Raw genomic sequence first — 17,807 nt, 5'->3', positions numbered from 1 at the left:
CTTGAAGCCCTGTCAGTACCTTAGAATGACTATATTTGGAGGTAAGGCCTTTAAAGAGGTAATTAAGTTAAATGGGGCGATTAGGGTGGGTCCTAATCCAGTAAAACTGGTGTCCTTTTAAGAAGAAGAGTTCAGGACATAGACAAGCATGGAGGAAAGACCACATGAGACAAAGGGAGAAGACAGCTTTCTACAAGCCAAGGAGGGAGGACTCAGAAAGAATCCGACCCTGCTGATATCCAGATCTCAGATTTCTAGCCTCTAGACTATGAAGAAATAAACTTCTATTGTTTAAGTCACTCAGTCTATGGTATTTGTTATGGCAGCCCTAGCAAATCAATATACTACTACACTGTATTTCATGGTAATGAGTGCCAACAGAGGCAGTGTCATTGGTAAGCATCCACTGGCAATTTTCTAAGCAGATGGTTTAAATTTAAAATTAAATTTTTTGAGTTGTTTATATTTGATGGTGCTATATTCACATTCAAAATACTTAAAGTATAAAAGAGCCTAGCTCCATCATTTACTAGCTCCTATATATTTCCAGTTTGCCCAGTTCCTTTCTGGGCTCAACCAACATTACTTGATTTTCATGTGTCTTTCTAAAGATATTCTGTGCATATAAAAACAGTTATGTACATATGTATTTGTATATTCCCATCAGTTTCTTATTATAAACACCATTTAATCTCTTACACTTTTTTCACAGAAATATTTTGGAAACTGACTTTATATGGAGAGATTCAATTAAAGATTGCTTCTTCTGAATTACAATCTGAGTTCTAGATACAATCTTTACTTACATTTTACAAACAGGAGAAGATGGAAATGTCTGAAGTTCTGCACATAATGAATTCACTGAAGAATGGTGGTTTGTTATGTCTAGAGGAGTTAATGGCATTTCTAACTCTACTGGAATATATAAAAATTAATAAAAATCACGTTATATAAACATTGAATAAATATGTATAATTCGTGACTTTTGTAAGCAACTATTATGTCCAATCATTCTGTTACAATAAACATTTTCAACCGAAATAAATTTGGGTTATTTGAAATACAAAATAATTGTTTCAGATTTCCATCTATATAAAGGACTACACATATATCACATGGTGTCTCAGCTATGATAATGGTGATTTTTAAAAAATACAATGATAACTGAACTTTATTAAATTTAACATTTAAGATAAATTCTAAGACTTTATGTGTAATAATGTTTTAAATTCTGACAACTAATACTGTCAGTACTTAGGACACAGTGCTATTTTTATCTCTGTACTAAATACTGGTGATGTTAAGCAAACAGTATTAATAGAGAGTAATTCTTCACCTTAAAAAGTCTGGAGACTAGGTGGGCTGGCACAGAATTATATTTTTATAGGGTAGGTTTGAAAAAATAATCATCATTTATGATATGGAGCCAATGTGTTTCTATCACTCTCATAAATAAAACAGCAAACTTCCAAATAGATGATTAATTTGATCCAGATAAAAATGTAACTAAATAACAGTATTGTCAGCACAGTTCAAAAGCAACATAGTCTGGCATCACACTGGACCAAAAGATGATTCTGACCTTCCAAATTTGGTAGGATAGTAATATTAACAATAATGATAGGCTTGCTTTGGGGATTAAAAAGTTAAATTTACAAAACTAGATTGTTAATACTGAGGTAAAATTTTATTACTGAACTAAAAATTGTAAGATTTCTGTTTTTAATATTAATGCTATTTCCTTCATTCCTCTTCTTCAATCTTTGTAACTCTGTTCTATGTATTATTCAGTTTTGATGCTAGAAGGATGTTAATGATAGGAACAAATGTAAGGGATAGATAAAAGAACTTGGTTTGCAATAATCAAGTTTTAAACATGAAAACTGTCTCTTAGTAGACTTATATGTGAATGTATTGTACTTTTACATCATATATAGATATCCCCTGATAAACTCAGTGGTTTATTCAAAATTTCTACCTGGTTGCCTGTACTCTGGTTCATATTGATTTTGAATGGTCAAAATTTCTGTGGAGCTGCATTTTATATCCTCAAGGTCAACTCCATGCTTGATAGTAAGATCTGAAAAGACAAAAAAAGGAAGTCTAGTATCAGCAAAAATACTATGATACTGGTTTTCTGTAATCTTGTTCATTCCTAGTGAACTGTTCATTGCTCAGTGGCTCATCTGAGGAGTCATTTAGTCACCATCAGAGCCAAGTAGGACCCTTCCCTAGTGGCTCACTTGGTAAAGAATCTGCCTGCAATGCAGGAGACCGCCTGCAATACAGGATACCCGGATTTGATCCCTGGATCGGGAAGTTTCCCTGAAGAAGGAAGCAGCAACAGCACTCTTGCCTCGAAAACCCCGTGGACAGTGGAGCCTGGCAGGCTACAGTCCATAGGGTTGCAAAGAGCCAGACATAACTGAACGACTAAACTATCACCACCAGGGAAACTTTTTAAAAATCTGAAGGTTCAGAAAAGGTTTAATGAACAAGAACTTTTGTAACAAACATTATTAAGAAGTTCTAACAAGTAATAGATTTTGGGGAGGCCTTTTGAAATTATATTTTAATTTTGACATAATTACAGATTCATGTGGAATTATAAAAATAATACACAGAGATTTCATGTAAAAAGGTAACATCTTGAAAAACTTTATACAACATCACAATCAGCATACTAACACTGAAGTTGGACACAGAACATTTCTATCACCACGATGCCAAATGTTGCCCTTTTATACCCAAACATACCCATTTAATTCTCACCTGTTTTGGAAAGGTTTTCATTTTCATCTGCATAATTTATTATTTCTGGCATTAAGTTTAATGACTCATTCGGTTCTGAGAGTGATGGAATATCAACTTCTTGTTTGTGGCTTATAGGTACTAACAATTCACATTCAAGCAAAGTTGATGACTAAAATAATATATAGGTAAGACAAGTTTTTAGTGAGGCTTTCCAAACAAATATTTCTGAGTTCACAAAAAGATACATTTGCTTAATTGGTATAATTTAATAACTAAATCCACACTCAACAACTTTAATGCTCTGCAGACATTTTATTTTAAAATAAGTGTAGCAGCCAAAAATAATATATTACAAGCAATTTTCTGTTTGAATAAAATCCTGCATGGCCACTGTTTACATTAGTGATGTACAATATCCCTAGATACAGAAATATTTTCTTTTGTGTTAATAACATTTCAAAATTCTAAGTTAAATCAATCACTGCAGCAAATGAGAGTTGGTGAATGGAGTAAAAGGAGTAGGTGGAATGGAATGGATCTTTACTGCATTCCATAGAATTTACTTCTCTCATTCCAACAGAACTGGATTCTTTAACATGTGAGACTATATATGCATAGCTCTCAGAATTAACAGGGGAAGAAGAAAGAGACTGGAGAAAAGGAGCTAACAGGTGAATTAATATTTTTACCCTGTGTGTTAAAGTTTTTGTTGGTAAAAAATGGAAACGTTTAAATGTCTTAAGCCCCATGTATATATAACCTCTTAGTGTCCTATACCAGGTATATTGATTAAAATTATTGGGAGAGGTTTTAAAATTCCCTATACCTGGGATGCACACCAGACCAATTAGATCAGAATACATCTGAATAGGATCCAGGCTTCAGAATTTTATTAAAATTTATCAAGTAATTTCAATGCATAGCCAAGGTTTAGACTGCTATCTCTGAAGTATATTTGACTCTTTCACTGATACATGTTCAACCCATTATTGAGTTTTTTAACTTGACAACAGTAGATGGCCAATGTATATTACCACAACTTATAAAAGTATGACTTACTAACTTTAATTTAAAAATTACTGAAAGCAAATACTACAGCTTCATTTAAACCTACTGTATCTTTCAGTTTCTCCTGACAAAAGTCCTCTTTATCCATGTAAAAATCTTCTTTCACAAAACATTTTACATCTCCTTGAAAAGAGAAACACTCCCTTAACAAAAAATAAAACATTAAATTAGTGTTTACTAAAAGCAAGGTACATACCAAATGTAGTTAGTCAAAATACATAGTGATTAAAATTAGACTTGAGGTAATAATAAAATACTGTGATTGATAGCATCTAGACTTGTGAACATACAAAGAATATTTTATCCTCTTAAAAATATTTACGACACTGGGCAATTAAGTACCTGAAAAATTTAGCTTCTGTGGAGATCTGTGCTTTGAAATCTGGCAAGGGATCCTTTACTAAAAATAGTTTTAGCCTACTCAACAGAGTGTGCAAAGTTGGTAGGTGACTTTTATAGGCCATCAAATAACTTACAAAAATTATTTCTTCATCAATAGACAAATCTGAAAATAAATAAGAAATATAACAGAATAAGAACAAATCTAAAAGTTATACAAAAGGATCTAGATAATTACTGTAGTCAGCCATTGATACAGTTGGGGTTTACAAACACATTTTATTTAGTTAGTTATTTAAAGAATGGTTGATGTACAATATTATGTAAGTTACAGGTGTATAATACACTGATTCACAATTTTTAAAGGTTATACTCTACCTATAGTTATTACAAAATATTGGCTATATCCCCCCCTGTTGTACAATGTATCATTGTAGCTTATTTTATACATAATAGTCAAACAAATTTTAAATTCTTTAATTCTTCATTGTACTGTGCAAATAAACCATGTAGCATGGTACTGGTACAGAGGTAGAAGCTCAAAAAAATTTAACATGGTTTAGTACAGGGCATGGCAACTCACTCCAGTATTCTTGCCTGGAGAATTCCATGGACAGAGAAGCCTGGTGAGCCACAGTGCATGGGGTCACAGAGTCAGACACAACTGAGTGACTAACACTTTCACAATTCACATTCAGTACACTGAGTGGGGCTTCCCTGGTAGCTCAAATGGTAAAGAATCTGCCTGCAATGCAGGAGACCCGGGTTCCATCCCTGGGTTGGAAAGATCTTTTGGAGAAGGAAATGGCTATACAGTCCAGCATTCTTGTCTGGAGAATCCCCTGAACAGAGGCGCCTGGTGAGCTTCAGTCCATGGGGTCACAAAGAGTCGGACACAACTGAGCAATCAATTAAGCACAGTACAGTACAGTACAGTGAGTAGTAACCAGATATCCTGAAAGAGTTGTAAAGGCTCAGATTTTTTCCCCAGTAAAATTAATGTAATCAATGGAGGAAGTTACCTCGTGGTCTTATGCCTCAAACTAGCCAGTTAGCCTTAACAAGACTATAAAGAAATAAAAGCATTTGACTTTTGCTGATCCCAGTCTTTTCTTCTCTACATGATTTTATCTCGTAAGGTCTCCAATTCATCTCCAGAGATTCATACTAGGGAATGGAGATGGTCTAAAAAGCCTACAAATGAGACCAACTCTGATTCTAGCACTCAAAAGTCGTTCAAACACATTTGTTATAAAATTAATTACAATGAAAGCTATATAGCAAAGTATCTTCTAGAGAAGTGTGATACAGCTTACATGTTAGAAAACACGACTGCTAACACCTAACTGCTGAAAGGGGGTTTCTCCTCTCTATCCTCACTCTGTCATGTTTGGGTCACTTTAGAATCTTAGCTAACAGTATCAGTGCTTTAGCAGTTTCTAGGTCCAGGGATGGAAGGGGGAGCAGTGGTCTCTTGTTCTCGGCAGTGGCCTTTCAGTTAAGTAATTTTAAATGGTATGAGAGAAGGATAGTATGAAGTGAGGTCTCCCATGACCAACTATTTGATACATCATTGGTACACATGTACATAATAAATATACAGTGTCCAGTAGGCAGGCCAGGACCATGCCTCTGCCTGGTGCTAACTTAAAGTACCAAAAGAGAAATTGTTAGGTACACTAGCCTCCTAAGAGATTGTTTATCAGAACTTGTTAAGTTCCTGACAATCCTGTGGCTGAGAATGTCTCATGATATGCCACCATGTCTAAGCAGGCTTTAGCTGAAATAATTAAAGAAGATTCATTTGTACATCCATTCTGTAAATAGTAATGAAGTCATATTAATAGTAAAGACTCAAAAATCATTCATTTATATCCCCATCTCCACTTTCCACTTTGAAACACTGATCCTCTAGCTGTTTTTCCTTCCTAAAGGCTCATCCTAGTACTTCGGGAGTCCATGGGGACATCTCATATCGGTTTTTTTTTTTTTTAAGTTGGAAGCCTCCAATTACTTTACAATATTGCAGTGATTTTTGCCATACATTGACATGAATCAGCCATGAATTTACATGTGTTCCCCATCCTGAAACCCCCTCCCACCTCCCTCCCCATCCCATCCCTCTGGGTCATCCCTATCAGTTTTGAGGTCTTTTTTTCCAACCACTCTGTTTTGTTGAGCCACCTGAGGGCAGCATCACACCACAACCTGTGTTCTTTTTACCTGTACAAAGGTTTTAACAGAGGTGCTACTTCCTTATAGTCTTATGACTATATGCATTCCCTGGATCTCTTACCTTATTACCCTGGTATATGTACCAATACAGATATGAGGAGACTGTTTTCCTTTGTTGTAAAGGAGTGTTAAGTTTCAAAAGGAAACAAAATTTTGGCTAGTTAGCTATGAAAAAAAAGAAAAACAGAGATCTACTGACAGGAAAGAGGATAGAGTTATTCTTGGCAGAAAACCCAATACAATGAAATGAAAACAATTGAGTTCACTAAACTGATAAAACATTATAAAAAAGTGGTTTTCAAATATATATATATATGAAGCTAGCCAAAAATTAATGGAAAAACGTGTTCATTATGGCCACAAACATACAAATATTGAGAAATAAACACCAGAAGTGTGCAGAATGTATATGGAAGATACTGTAAAATGTTACCAAGGATCATTACCAATAGACAAAAACAAAAACAACAAAACTTGAAGAAAAGGCAAAATAAACCATTTTCCTGGCTAAAAAAGGTTAAATACGGTAAAAACTAAAAGGTTTCAATTTCTCAAGAAGTCTGTCTTGGAATCTTGGAAAACTAATCAGATTACTTTGTAATCACAAAGTAAATGTGGAAGAATACAGATGTGAGAGTGGGGGGGGGGGGAAGACTATTAATACAAGATATATTCGTATATTAAATAGTTAAAACTGTATGATACTGACACAATAATAGGCTAGTCAGTAAAACATACTAGAATATCCAGAAACAAACTATAATGTGGATAAGGATTTGGCATATAATGTAAGTGACATTTCTAATCAATGGGGAAGGCAAAGAGGATTCTCCAAATAATATTGGGACCACTGCCAAAACATTTGGGATTTTTAAAAAGTTTTACTTTTAATCATATAAAATCTTAAAGGAAACTTTAAGTAAAAATATGGATAAATATTTATTTACTCTAAGGAAGAATTTTCTAAGTATAAAAACAATGAAAGAAATCATAAAGGGAATTGTTAGGTTCAAGTTAAATATATTCGGGGTTATTGATACCATTGATATATAAAGATAAAATACAAGAATAGAAAAAGAGACAAAAAAGAATCATTCCACAAAATAAAAATATGCAAATGAACACTGAACACCAGTAATTTTAAAAATGCAAGTAAAGGGGGAGGAGCTAAGATGGCGGAGGACTAGGATGGGGAGACCACTTTTTCCCCTACAAATTCATCAAAAGAACATTTGAATGCTGAGCAAACTTCACAAAACAACTTCTGACCACTAGCAGAAGACATCAGGCGCCCAGAAAAGCAGCTCATCCATCGTCTTCGAAAGGAGGTAGGACAAAATATAAAAGATAAAAAGAGAGACAAAAGAGCTAGGTATGGAGACCCATCCCAGGAAGGGGGTTGTAATAGAGGAAGTTTCCAAACACCAGGAAACCCTCTCACTGGCGGGTCTGGGGGAAGTTTTCGAATCTCGGAGGGCAACCTAACTGGGAGGAAAAATAAATAAAACCCACAGATTACATGTCTAAAAGCAACTGCCAGCAGAAAAGTACCCCAGACGCCCGCATTCGCCACCAGCAAGTGGGGGCAGAGCGGAGAGGAGCGGGCAGCATTGCTTAGGGTATGGACTGGGTCCGAATGCCCTGAGGGCAATCGGAGGGAGTTAACGCGAGATAGCAACTTAAACTGTGGGATAGCAAGACAGAGAGAGAGAAAAATTAACCGGCCGGAAGACACTGCCGGCCGTTCGCAGAACAAAGGGACTGAGCAATTCCAGAGAAGAGCTAGCCAGAGGCAGTGGGGAGGGGAAAGGGGCAAACTCGGCCCCAGAGACGGCACCCCCCTACCAAACTGCAAACAGGCCTCCAGTTTCTAACCAAAGACTTCCTGAGATTCTGGATGGTTGACATCCACCGAGAGGGTCGTGGCTAGAGGCCAGCTCCCCAGCAGAGACACAAGGCGAACCCGACCGGTGCGCACAGAAACTGAGGCTGGGACCGAGGAGGGGAGAAGGCACATCGCACCAGGGAGATTGCACCCGTCAAGCTCCTGGCTGCCTGAGCTGCTGGGGCGGGGAAGGCACAAAACACAGGCCCAACCGAGTCCGTGCTTTTGTGGAGAACCCAAAATCTGGAACCGCACGCAACGCAGGGCCTGCTCCATATAGAGCAGCCGGGAGCCTGGGTAGTGTAGATGGGGAAAGCACACACCCATGAGCGGGAGCAAACCCAATGTGGCCAGAACACTGCGAGTGCTCCCCACACAGGCTGGTGACATTTGTCTGCAGCGCCCCTCCCTCCCCGCAGCAGGACTGAACAAGCGAACCTAAACAAGAGACCACCTCCGCCCGCCTGTGTCAGGGCGGAAATTAGACACTGAAGAGACTGGCAAACAGAAGCCAAATAAACAAAGGGAACTGCTACAGAAGTGACCAGTGCAACAGATTAAAATCCCTGTAGGTAACATCGACTACACCGGAAGGGGCCTATAGATATCGAGAAGTGTAAGCTGGGATGAGGAGCTATCTGAAACTGAACCAAACCCACACTGACCGCAACAGCTCCAGAGAAATTCCTAGATATATTTTTAATTTTTTTTTAATTAAAAAGAAATTTTTTCTTTTTTTAAAAATTTTTTCTCTTTTATTTTCTTTTAAAATTCCCTATTACTCCTTAACTCCATTACTCCTTAACTTTCATTTTCATTATCATATATTTTTACTATTTTTTTAATCAGAAAAAGTTTTTTTTCTTTTATTTTTTGTCTCTTATTTTCTTTTAAAGTCCTCTATCACTCCTCTATTACTCCTTAATTTTCATTTTCATTTCACTATAACCTTGCAAAAAAAAAAAGGAAGAGGCCCTATTTTTAAACTGAACATATATATTTCTAAAATTTTTTTGTTTTGTTTTTGATATTGTATTTTTAAGAGTCTAACTGCTACTATAGATTTTTAATCTTTGTTTTTCAGTATTTTATATCAATTTTGGACATTTAAGAATCCAATATTCAGTACCCATTTTTACTCAGGAGTGTGTTCATTACTCTCTCCCACTTTTGACTCTCCGTTTTCTCCCTCAGATCACCTCTATTTTCTCCCTCCCCCTTTTCTACCCAATCCAATTCTGTGAATCTCTGTGGGTGTCTGGGCTACGGAGAACACTTTGGGAACAGAGAACTGCATAGATCTGTCTCTCTCCTCTTGGGTCCCCCTTTTCTCTCCTCCTGCTCATCTCTATCTCCCTCCTCCCTCTCCTCTTCTTCATGTAACTCTGTGAACCTCTCTGGGTGTCCCTCAAGGTGGAGAATCTTTTCACCATTAACCTAGAAGTTTTATTCTCAGTGCTGTATAGTTGGAGAAGTCTTGAGACTACTGGAAGAATAAAACTGAAATCCAGAGGCAGGAGACTTAAGCCCCAAACCTGAGAACACCAGAAAACTTCTGACTACAAGGAACATTAAGTAATAAGAGACCATCCAAAAGCCTCCATACCTACACTGAAACCAACCACCACCCAAGAGCCAATAAGTTCCAGAGCAAGACATACTACGCAAATTCTCCAGGAACGCAGGAACATAGCCCTGAGCGTCAACATACAGGCTGCTGAAAGTCACACGTAACACATAGACCCAACTCAAAACTCACTACTGGACATTCCATTGCACTCCAGAGAGAAGAAACCCAGTTCCATGCACCAGAACACTGACGCAAGCTTCCCTAACCAGGAAACCTTGACAAGCCAATCGTTGAACCCCACCCACTGGGGGAAACCTCCACAATAAAAAGGAACCACAGACCAACAGAATACAGAAAGGCCACTCCAGACAGCAATATAAACAAGATGAAAAGGCAGAGAAATATCCAACAGGTAAAGGAACATGAAAAATGCCCACCAAGTCAAACAAAAGAGGAGGAGATAGGGAATCTACCTGAAAAAGAATTTAGAATAATGATAATAAAAATGATCCAAAATCTAGAAAACAAAGTGGAGTTACAGATAAATAGCCTGGAGACAAAGATTGAGAAGATGCAAGAAATGTTTAATAAGGACCTAGAAGAAATAAAAAAGAGTCAATTAAAAATGAATAATGCAATAAATGAGATAAAAAACACTCTGGAGGGAACCAACAGTAGAATAATGGAGACAGAAGAGAGGATAAGTGAGGTAGAAGATAAAATGGTGGAAATAAATGAAGCAGAGAGGAAAAAAGAAAAAAGAAAAGAAATGAGGACAACCTCAGGGACCTCTGGGACAATGTGAAATGCCCCAACATTCGAATCATAGGAGTCCCAGAAGAAGAAGACAAAAAGAAAGGCCATGAGAAAATACTTGAGGAGATAATAGCTGAAAAATTCCCTAAAATGGGGAAGGAAATAGTTACACAGGTCCAAGAAACCCAGAGAGTCCCAAACAGGATAAACCCAAGGTGAAACACCCTAAGACACATATTAATCAAATTAACAAAGATCAAACACAAAGAACAAATATTAAAAGCAGCAAGGGAGAAACAACAAATAATACACAAAGGGATTCCCATAAGGATGACAGCTGATCTATCAATAGAAACCCTTCAGGCCAGAAGGCCAGAAGGGAATGGCAGGACATACTTAGAGTAATGAAAGAGAATAACCTACAACCTAGATTACTCTACCCAGCAAGGATCTCATTCAGATATGAAGGAGAACTAAAAAGCTTTACAGACAAGCAAAAGCTGAGAGAATTCAGCACCACCAAACCAGCTCTTCAACAAATGCTAAAGGATCTTCTCTAGACAGGAAACACAGAAAAGTATAAACGTGAACCCAAAACAACAAAGTAAATGGCAACGGGACCATACCTATCAATAATTACCTTAAATGTAAATGGGTTGAATGCCCTAACCAAAAGACAAAGACTGGATGAATGGATACAAAAACAAGACCCCTATATATGCTGTCTACAAGAGACCCACCTCAAAACAAGGGACACATACAGACTAAAAGTGAAGGGCTGGAAAAAAATATTTCACACAGAGACCAAAAGGAAGCAGGAGTCGAAATACTCATATCAGATAAAACAGACTTTAAAATAAAGGCTGTGAAAAGAGACAAAGAAGGACACTACATAATGATCAAAGGATCAATCCAAGAAGAAGATACAACAATTATAAATATATATGCACCCAACATAGGAGCACTGCAATATGTAAGGCAAACACTAACGAGTATGAAAGAGGAAATTAATAGTAACACAATAATAGTGGGAGACTTTAATACCCCACTCACAACTATGGATAGATCAACTAAACAGAAAATTAACAAGGAAATACAAACTTGAAATGACACAATGAACCAGCTAGACCTAATTGATATCTATAGGACATTTCACCCCAAAACAATAAATTTCAGCTTTTTCTCAAGTGCACACGGAACCTTCTCCAGAATAGATGACATCCTGGGCCATCAATCCAGCCCTGGGAAATTCAAAAAAATTGAAATCATTCCATCATCTTTTCTGACCACAGTGCAGTAAGATTAGATGTCAATTACAGGAAAAAAAATTACTAAAAATTCAAACATATGGAGGCTAAATAACACGCTTCTGAATAACCAACAAATCATAGAAGAAATCAAAAAAGAAATCAAAATATGCATAGAAACGAATGAAAATGAAAACACAACAACCCAAAACCCACTGTAAAAGCAGTGCTAAGGGGAAGGTTCATAGCATTACAGGCTTACCTCAAGAAACAAGAAAAAAGCCAAATAAATAACCTAACTCTACACCTAAAGCAACTAGAGAAGGAAGAAATGAAGAACTCCAGGGTTAGTAGAAGGAAAGAAATCTTAAAAATTAGGGCAGAAATAAATGCAAAAGAAACTAAAGAGACCATAGCAAAAATCAACAAGCTAAAAGCTGGTTGTTTGAAAAAATAAAAAAAATTGACAAACCATTAGCAAGACTCATTAAGAAACAAAGAGAGAAGAACCAAATTAACAAAATTAGAAATGGAAATGGAGAGATCACAACAGACAACACTGAAATACAAAGGATCACAAGAGACTACTACCAGCAGCTCTGTGCCAATAAAATGGACAACTTGGAAGAAATGGACAACTTGGAAGAAATGGACAAATTCTCAGAAAAGTATAACTTTTCAAAACTGAACCAGACAGAAATAGAAGACCTTAACAGACCCATCACAAGCAAGGAAATAAAAACTGTAATCAGAAATCTTCCAGCAGACAAAAGCCCAGGACCAGATGGCTTCACAGCTGAATTCTACCAAAAATTTAGAGAAGAGCTAATACCTATCTTACTCAAACTCTTCCAGAAAATTGCAGAAGAAGGTAAACTTCCAAACTCATTCTATGAGGCCACCATCACCCTAATTCCAAAACCAGACAAAGATGCCACAATAAAAGAAAACTACAGGCCAATATCACTGATGAAAATAGATGCAAAAACCCTTAACAAAATTCTAGCAAACTGAATCTAGCAACGTATTAAAAAAATCATACATCATGACCAAGTGGGCTTTATCCCAGGAATGCAAGGATTCTTTAATATCTGCAAATCAGTCAATGCAATACATCACATTAACAAATTGAAAGATAAAAACCATATGATTATCTCAATAGATGCAGAAAAAGCCTTTGACAAAATTCAACATCCATTTATGATTAAAACTCTCCAGAAAGCAGGAATAGAAGGAAAATACCTCAGCATAATAAAAGCTATATATGACAAACCCACAGCAAGTATCACCCTCAATGGTGAAAAATTGAAAGCATTTCCCCTAAAATCAGGAACAAGACAAGGGTGCCCACTCTCACCGCTACTATTCAACATAGTTTTGGAAGTTTTGGCCACAGCAATCAGAGCAGAAAAAGAAGTAAAAGGAATCCAGATAGGAAAAGAAGAAGTGAAACTCTCACTGTTTGCAGATGACATGATCTTCTACATAGAAAACCCTAAAGACTACCAGAAAATTACTAGAGCTAATCAACGAATATAGTAAAGTTGCAGGATATAAAATTAACACACAGAAATCCCTTGCATTCCTATACACTAACAATGAAATTGTTAGAAAGAGAAATTAAGGAAACAATACCATTCACCATTGCAACAAAAACAATAAAATACTTAAGAGTATATCTACCTAAAGAAACAAAAGACCTATACATAGAAAACTATAAAACACTGATGAAAGAAATCAAAGAGGACACAAAAAGATGGAGAAATATACCGTGTTCATGGATTGGAAGAATCAATATTGTCAAAATGGCTATACTACCCAAAGCAATCTATAGATTCAATGCAATCCCTATCAAGCTATCAATGGTATTTTTCAGAGAACTAGAACACATAATTTCACAATTTGTATGGAAATACAAAAAACCTCGAATAGCCACAGTAATCTTGAAAAAGAAGAATGGAACTGGAGGAATCAACCTGCCTGACTTCAGACTATACTACAAAGCCACAGTCATCAAGACAGTATGGTACTGGCACAAAGACAGAAATATAGATCAATGGAACAGAATAGAAAGCCCAGAGATAAATCCATGAACCTACGGTCACCTTATCTTCGACAAAGGAGGCAAGGATATACAATGGAAAAAAGACAACCTCTTTAACAAGTGGTGCTGGGAAAACTGGTCAACCACTTGTAAAAGAATGAAACTAGAACACTTTCTAACACCATACACAAAAATAAACTCAAAATGGATTAAAGACCTAAATGTAAGACCAGAAACTATAAAACTCCTAGAGGAGAACATAGGCAAAACACTCTCCGACATAAATCTCAGCAGGATCCTCTATGACCCACCTCCCAGAATATTGGAAATAAAAGCAAAAATAAACAAATGGGACCTAATGAAACTTAAAAGCTTTTGCACAACAAAGGAAGCTATAAGCAAGGTGAAAAGACAGCCCTCAGATTGGGAGAAAATAATAGCAAATGAAGCAACAGACAAAGGATTAATCTCAAAAATATACAAGCAACTCCTCCAGCTCAATTCCAGAAAAATAAATGACCCAATCAAAAAACAGGCCAAAGAACTAAACAGACATTTCTCCAAAGAAGACATACAGATGGCTAACAAGCACATGAAAAGATGCTCAACATCACTCATTATCAGAGAAATGCAAATCAAAACCACAATGAGGTACCATTACACGCCAGTCAGGATGGCTGCTATCCAAAAGTCTACAAGCAATAAATGCTGGAGAGGGTGTGGAGAAAAGGGAACCCTCTTACACTGTTGGTGGGAATGCAAACTAGTACAGCCGCTATGGAGAACAGTGTGGAGATTTCTTAAAAAACTGGAAATAGAACTGCCATATGACCCAGCAATCCCACTCCTGGGCATACACACCAAGGAAACCAGATCTGAAAGAGACACGTGCACCCCAGTGTTCATCTCAGCACTGTTTATAATAGCCAGGACATGGAAGCAACCTAGATGCCCATCAGCAGACGAATGGATGAGGAAGCTGTGGTACATATACACCATGGAATATTACTCAGCCATTAAAAAGAATTCATTTGAATCAGTTCTAATGAGATGGATGAAACTGGAGCCCATTATACAGAGCGAAGTAAGCCAGAAAGATAAAGACCAACACAGTATATTAACACATATATATGGAATTTAGAAAGATGGTAACGATAACCCTATATGCAAAACAGAAAAAGAGACTCAGATGTATAGAACAGACTTGTGGACTCTGGGAGAAGGCGAGGGTGGGATGTTTCAAGAGAACAGCATCGAAACATGTATATTATCTAGGGTGAAACAGATCACCAGCCCAGGTTGGGTGCATGAGACAAGTGCTCAGGCCTGGTGCACTGGGAAGACCCAGAGGGATCGGGTGGAGAGGGAGGTGGGAGGGGGGGATCGGAATGGGGAATACATGAAATTCCATGGCTGATTCATATCAGTGTATGGCAAAAACCACTACAATATTGTAAAGTAATTAGCCTCCAACTAATAAAAATAAATGGAAAAAAAATCAGTAAAGAAAAGGAAAAAAAAAAAAAACACTAGTTCTTTGTAAAAAAAAAAAAAAAGCAAGTAAAAATATAATTTTTTGCCACTCACATTGGATAAACATTTTACAACATCAGATTTAGAATATAATTTGGATAAAACATATCTTTAAGTATTACTTACAGTAAATTCATAAAAACTGAGTGAACTTCCTGACCTAACACTGCAACTATTTTACCTCCACATTGAATTATGATTTCACATTAATTTGGTAAGATTGAAAATCTTCAGAATAAATGGGGAAATAAAATATAACTATCACTTAATAATCTAATAAGTTAATGTTATACCAGATTGTCATGTCATCAGATTGCTACAGAGATGCTAATATCACTATAGCAATACGTTGTGAGCAACCTATGATGAAACCTCTGAGGCTCTTTTGAAGCCCAGCACACTTAAACTCCAAAAACAACTAAATTACAAAAAGGAGATTAATACGAAAGGAAATATTTCACTAATGAGGCAAAGCTTTGAATTTCAGTTTTGCAGGTGGATATCCTTAGCAAAATAAAAAAAATTAAAAATCCAGTAAAACAAAAAAATCACTGAAATGAAAATTTATATATTAGTAAGAAATGTTTTATAGCAATGGAAATAACAAATGTTTTACCTTGTTTCTGTGCTTGAAGTGATGGACATTTTTCTAAGCAGGTGACAAGTGTAAAGAATTCCTTATATTCCTTATGGGTATACAAGCTGGCTTCCTCTGCTTCAGTTTGGGAGTTTGGGTTTGAACTCGGGACAATTTCCTCAAATTCACAGTTAAGCTGGGTCACCATTCCTGTAACTGTTTCTCTATGATATATGAAAATTACTGATTTTGTGTATGTCTTATTTTAAAACATCTTTATTAACAAATAATACATGTTCACTGTAGAAAGTTACCAAATTCCAACAGATATAGAGAAACATTACCCACAGATCCATCATTCAAGAGATCAACTAAAAAAATGTGTTTTCTCAATTTCTGTTTTCTCATTGTTAGTGTATAGGAATGCAAGAGATTTCTGTGTGTTAATTTTATATCCTGCAACTTTACTGTATTCATTGATTAGCTCTAGTAATTTTCTGGTAGAGTCTTTAGGGTTTTCTATGTAGAGGATCATGTCATCTGCAAACAGAGAGAGTTTCACTTCTTCTTTTCCTATCTGGATTCCTTTTACTTCTTTTTCTGCCCTGATTGCTGTGGCCAAAACTTCCAAAACTATGTTGAATAGTAGTGGTGAGAGTGGGCACCCTTGTCTTGTTCCTGATTTCAGGGGAAATGAGACAAGTGCTCGGGCCTGGTGCACTGGGAAGACCCAGAGGGATAGGGTGGAGAGGGAGGTGGGAGGGGGGACTGGGATGGGGAATACATGTAAATCCATGGCTAATTCATTTCAATGTATAACAAAAACTACTGTAATGATGTAAAGTAATTAGCCTCCAACTAATAAAAATAAATGGAAAAAAAAGTAAACACAGTTCTCTACAAAAAAAAAATAAAAAAATAAAAAAATGTGTTTTCTCAATTATTTTTGAATATTTTTAAACAAAAGTGGATTCATATACATAGTATTTTGTAACCTGTTCTTTTCTACTAAGCAATGAAGCCTGAGAACATTTACATGTCAATCAATGTACATTCACTTCATTATTTGAGTGATGAACAAGATCCTGTTGTATAGGTAAATAATTTTTTCAACTAGTTCCCTGTTACTGGAAATTTAAATTTGTTATACTTGTTTGCTATTATGAGCAACAATGCAAGGAATATCTTTGTGTACTTATCTGTTTTCTCAAAATGCAATTCCTAAAAATGGAAATGATGAGGTTAAAGGCACATAGATTTTTAGACTTTGCCAGGCATTGCCAAAATGTCCTTGTGCTGGATAGTCAATGTCTGCTTTTCCATGTCATTATTCAACCTTTTATATTCTGTTCTACATCCTAGGAGACGGATCTCAATGAACCAACTAAACTCCCTTGCCCAGTCTTCTGGTTGGATTTAGCCAATGGAAGCATTGGCAGAAGATCAAAAGTAGGAAAATAAATAGGTTGAAATATTATTCTTCCCAAATCTTTCCCTTTGGGGCCACAGTTTGGAGGGACAGCTGCATTCTTCAACCAACAGCTATTTCTTTAATCAGACAGCATCTCTCTTGTAGCTGCAGTTCTTACTGTGTTGGCTACTTCAGTCCCCTTTCTCCTTCAAGCTTAGGGTGGTAATAACTTCCAGGCATTGCGAGTCCTGGGAACTTTTTTTGGTTCCCTTGACCCTACCTGTACCTTGCTTGTTTCCTGACTGACCCAGATATATCCATCATTGTTTATATCATCAGGATATTTGAACTTAAAAGAGAACTTTCTACTGAATTTTCCAATAAATAA

General features: G+C 36.5%; 1 protein-coding gene across 3 annotated transcripts in view; it reads right to left on the bottom strand.

Moving 5' to 3' along the window:
* The window catches only part of SHOC1 (shortage in chiasmata 1), a 90,497-nt gene that overhangs the window by 55,667 nt on the left and 17,023 nt on the right, over window positions 1-17,807 (bottom strand). For 2 of the 3 annotated variants that reach the window (XM_070459287.1, XM_070459288.1), the window contains 6 exons: window positions 16,048-16,232; window positions 4,165-4,327; window positions 3,869-3,965; window positions 2,773-2,923; window positions 1,979-2,080; window positions 807-915 (listed from right to left, as the gene is read on the bottom strand). In XM_070459287.1, coding sequence (XP_070315388.1) covers window positions 807-915; window positions 1,979-2,080; window positions 2,773-2,923; window positions 3,869-3,965; window positions 4,165-4,327; window positions 16,048-16,232 — 807 coding nt within the window. The remainder of the gene's footprint in view (window positions 1-806; window positions 916-1,978; window positions 2,081-2,772; window positions 2,924-3,868; window positions 3,966-4,164; window positions 4,328-16,047; window positions 16,233-17,807) is intronic. The other variant, XM_070459289.1, reaches the window with a different exon arrangement.

The sequence above is a fragment of the Odocoileus virginianus genome, chromosome 31, assembly GCF_023699985.2.
Source record: "Odocoileus virginianus isolate 20LAN1187 ecotype Illinois chromosome 31, Ovbor_1.2, whole genome shotgun sequence".
NCBI lineage: Eukaryota > Metazoa > Chordata > Mammalia > Artiodactyla > Cervidae > Odocoileus > Odocoileus virginianus.
This window is presented reverse-complemented; position numbering and strand designations above follow the sequence as displayed.